The sequence below is a fragment of the Volvox carteri genome (genome assembly GCF_000143455.1).
Source record: "Volvox carteri f. nagariensis unplaced genomic scaffold VOLCAscaffold_33, whole genome shotgun sequence".
NCBI lineage: Eukaryota > Viridiplantae > Chlorophyta > Chlorophyceae > Chlamydomonadales > Volvocaceae > Volvox > Volvox carteri.
The window spans coordinates 23,061-27,692 of NW_003307576.1; the positions used below are offsets into that span (position 1 = coordinate 23,061).

General features: G+C 56.9%; 1 protein-coding gene across 1 annotated transcript in view; it reads left to right on the plus strand.

Annotated features, from left to right (window-relative positions):
- Positions 1 to 1,038: 1,038 nt before the first annotated feature.
- Positions 1,039 to 4,632, plus strand: part of VOLCADRAFT_93642 (uncharacterized protein) — a gene marked incomplete at both ends in the record, with an annotated part of 11,415 nt that continues 7,821 nt past the window's right edge. Inside the window, 3 exons of the mRNA XM_002952869.1 lie at positions 1,039 to 1,172; positions 1,824 to 1,963; positions 3,692 to 3,738. Coding sequence (XP_002952915.1) covers positions 1,039 to 1,172; positions 1,824 to 1,963; positions 3,692 to 3,738 — 321 coding nt within the window. The remainder of the gene's footprint in view (positions 1,173 to 1,823; positions 1,964 to 3,691; positions 3,739 to 4,632) is intronic.

Below are 4,632 nucleotides of genomic sequence, written 5' to 3' on the forward strand. Positions count from 1 at the left end.
TCCGGAGCAAAGATGATCTCTTCTACAACTCTTGCTCATTCTGCTGATCTACTGTGTAGCAGCCGGTACACAGTACGGTGCTATAAATACGCGCAGAGCGCGACCGCCAACAACTCGAGAGACCTTTTCAGCGGTCAGCTGCTACATTTGGTATCGAGACCTCGTGAAAAATCACGGTCCTGAAGTCGTCGGTTCAACCCCCACCGAACACGTTCGAGTGGTATATCGGGTGTGGCGACTCAGAGAGCGAGTATTGTACAAATATACAAAAAAAAGTAGCTGAACCGACTGGACTGTCTCTGTGCCTGAAAAATCTGAAGACGGCTAGGCGCATGTGAGCCGGCACATGACGTGACGTGGAGTAATTACCCACTGCCCGAGGGTAGGAGAAGGTAGGCACAGGCTGGCGGTATACGAGGCTCTCAGGGCCCGGGACGGTTCCCTTCAAAGGGGGGGGAATGTAGCAGCCGGTACACAGTACGGTGCTATAAATACGCGCAGAGCGCGACCGCCAGCAACTCGAGAGACCTTTTCAGCGGTCAGCTGCTACATACTGTGTCATGTCACCCTAGTGGCTGTAGCCTCTGTCCGGCCTCCTGTAGCAGCTGTATGCCTCGCTGCATGCTTCCTTGGGTGTCCCCGCTCCCCTTGCTGGTGTTCGTCCTGCGACGCCGGGTTCTCCCCTTTCTGCTCCTCACTCACCCACTTGCTGCCTTCACAAGGGTCATCGTTTCACGACAGCAGTTCGTCCAGATCAGCTCCCTCCTCCTCCCGGGTGTCCGTGTGGTAGCCAGTGCTAGATCCTCCGGCTCCTTCCCCTTCTATCCCTTGCTTGATCACAGTCAACACAGTAAGCCTGGGCCTCTGGGCTTGGGTCTCCTTGCGTGGCGCCTCGTTGCAGCTAACCAGGGCGTCCGCCCGTTGGGCCACCTGTTCTGCCTCTGTTGCTGGGTGTTTATACCAGCAGCGCTGCCCAGCCTGCACCTTAACACAGGGCCCCTTCCCTGTGTAACTAGTACACAAGTCAGTGCAATTCACATGGCCCCTTTACACACTCTCCGTAATCTGCTCTTCACCCACTTCCTGGTATCCCCGCCGACCCAGCTCCTGGTTTACAGCCACCACTACACTGGCAGGCGGGCTCAGCCGCGGTCCATCGCGGGCCCCTCACCGTGAGGCGTTCCCAGTCCCGGGTTTACTAGGATCTGGGAGCCTGCACCCACTGGGCTCCGACTTGCACTCCTCTGGTCGTGGAAGCCGGGAACCCCCGATTGCCACCCTTCCCATGCCGCTCTGTTGCCCACACTCATCCTGCGCTCGCTGTCAACCTCCTCCTAAATTCCTTAGTAGGCTGTGGGTCAGCTGCCCATGCGCCTCTTGTAACTTCACGGCCGTGCACGTGAACAGTACCACTGCCGGCCAGGTTCACTCCTGCAACTCCTTGAACATCTGAGGCTGACACCGCGGCCTGGAGGGCCACCTCTAACCCGAACACCTGGAACTCGTGGGCCTGCTGCTGTAGCTTGAACACACTCGTCTCCACCCAGCTCCACGGCACCAGGTATCCAGCAATTTGCCCCGTGAAGTGTCCTTTGAGAAGCGTGTTTGGCTTTTGCCCGATGTATGCCCCAACATGCTGGTGTTGCGGCCCTGCAGAATCCATGCAGCACTCATGCAACTTCTCTTCCTCCCGCTCTGGCATAACACGGCTACGGGTTTACCGCCCGCAGTGCGTGGTGGCTTTGCGCCATTACTCTAACCTGGACCTCCGGGGCCTCCCACAGCTGGGATGTTGGGACTCGGCCAACAACCTCGTAATGCAGCACCTCCGGGCTGCCATGTTGTTTCCTTACGGCGGCCATGCACCTCTTGGATGGCCTTCTCCCGGACGCCACGGTTCGCCTGGGGCTGCTCTTCCAGGCCAGTGGCTGCTGCCGGATACAGGGCTCCCGCTCCCGCATTGGTGAGCTGCGTCTCCTGGGCCTAATCCTCAGCCAAGCGTCTGACTGCTGCCATTTATCCTCCCGTCCTTCCCTGGCTTCCGCACCCCAGGGGTGGCTTCCATGCCTTCCAATCTGTGACTCAGGAAACCGCGCCACCATTCGCTTCTCCTCTTCCACCTGTTCCTCTTAGCCCTGGCTTGGGATGTCAGGACGACCTTCCGACCCTTGGTACCCGTTGCCCCGATTCCTGCCCTCACCGACGGGCCTCCACAACTGCACCTCATCCATTGCTGCTGTCCGAGTTATCTCCCCTTTCTGGCTCCAAGTCCTCCTCGTCCACTTCTGGCCCCATGCACTCCGTCTGGGTGCTCCACTACACGAGAACAATCCCGCTGGGGTTGGTCCTCCGGCGGACACAACACAACCTACCAGCCCAAAGCAACTCAGCCTGGGTACTTCACCGTGCGAGAGCAAACCCCTGGGGTTGGCCTTCTGGATACATGCGACCCATCCTCCTGGGCCCAAGGCAACTCAGCCTGGGTGCTTCGCTGCCGAGAGCAAAACCTGCTAGGCTGGCCTTGCGGATAAACGCAACACAAACTACCGGCCCAAGGCAGCTCCGCCTGGGTGCTTCACTGCACGAGAGCATACCCCCTGGGGCTGGCCTTGCGGATAAACGTAACACAAACTACCGGCCCAAGGCAGCTCCGCCTGGGTGCTTCGCTGTCCGAGAGCAAAACCTGCTTGTGCTGGCCTTGTGGATAAACGCAACACAAACTACCGGCCCAAGGCAGCTCCGCCTGGGTGCTTCACTGCACGAGAGCATACCCCCTGGGGCTGGCCTTGCGGATAAACGTAACACAAACTACCGGCCCAAGGCAGCTCCGCCTGGGTGCTACGCTGTCCGAGAGCAAAACCTGCTTGTGCTGGCCTTGTGGATAAACGCAACACAAACTACCGGCCCAAGGCAGCTCCGCCTGGGTGCTACGCTGTCCGAGAGCAAAACCTGCTTGTGCTGGCCTTGTGGATAAACGCAACGCAAACTACCGGCCCAAGGCAGCTCCGCCTGGGTGCTTCACTGCACGAGAGCAAAACCTTGCTGGGGCTGGCCTTGCGGATAAACACGACACAAACTACCGGCCTAAAGCAACTCTGCCTCGGTGCTTCACTGCGCGAGAGCATACCCCCTGGGGCTGGCCTTCCAGATAAACGCGACCCAGACTACCGGCCTAAGGCAACTCCGCCTGGGTGCTTTACCACGCACCCCCTGGGGCCTTTCGGAGCAGCACAACGCAACCCGGACGCTTCTCTCCCTGAGAGCATCACCCGGGTAAAGCCTATCAGCCGTGGGCACTCGTTATTGGGCAGACTTCCAGAGTCTAGTTGCTACCCGATGAGCGCAAGGCGGTCCGGGCGCTTCGGTGGGCTCCAGCTGGTCACCTGGCAGTAACCCACGGTGGTAATAAACCATGCTGAGCTAAATTTAGGGTTTTAGGTTTAAACCTCGAAGCAATGACCTCTGGGCTCCAGCTGGTCACCTGGCAGTAACCCGCGGTGGTAATAAACCGTGCTGAGCTAAATTTAGGGTTTTAGGGTTTTAGGTTTAAACCTCGAAGCAATGACCTCTCCGCCGCGGTGCCGTCCCCTCGTAGCCGGATCACCCCATTCCCCAGCAAAACATGCGTAGTTGCCAACCCTTTGCGGCCGGTTTAGGGACACCCCTTTCCCTCTTACACACAACTGGGTAGGCCTAGTTGCAGCTGGCTGCGCCTGCTTTCAGACAACGTGGGATAAGGTGCGGAGTCCGTTGATCACCGCATCGTCCCCTTCTGGGTGTTTCCGTCGCGTGCCATTCTTATCGCCTTCATCATAGCCATTACTTCGTTCTCCTCCGGACCTCCTCCGACTCCACCGTGCACTTCATCCCGCTCGGCCATCTCTTCACTGTTACTGACACCCAATGTGCCAGTAACGCTGTGTTCTCTGATTTCCTTCCTTATTAAACTGGGTCCAAATCACTCTGGGAAAGGTTTTCACCCGTAAATTCATGTTTACCCGTAATCATGTGGTCTTCACATGTAATTACCGGCCAAGAAAATTTGTACACATGCTTATTTTTAAGTTGCCAAAGCATTCCTTTTATAAGGAATAACACAGGTGACATTTTGTTGGTTGCCCGTGCTGGAAGTCATCCACAGGTTACATTACCCGTAATCACAAGGTCTTGACCCGTAATCCCCCAAGCCGTAATGCACAGCACCCGTAAAATTTCACGGGCTTAATTGCGACGAAGACGTGTTATGTGTGTGTGTGTGTTACATGGTTGGGGGTGCGTGACCCCATACCTGTAAGATTACCCATACGAGCCGAGGGCCCAAGGGTAATACTACAACACCTAAAAGCCACGGAGGAAAGGAAAACACCGCACATCAGCCCAGACTAGCGTCTAAAGGGGGTAATTGAGTTTCGGTGAGCCCACATACGTTCCAATTTCCTCGCCAGACGTGCGGGTTCCCATTGCATGGCCTCCAACATGCTCTGTTGATGATCGAATCCTTCTTCAGCACGAATATCATTATAGGCTGGGCATTCCAATAACAGGGGTTCACATCCTCAATTCGGCTATTAGTACCACAACAGTGGCAAAACCNGCTGCCCCCTGGGGACGTGGTACTTGCCCCTTCATGCT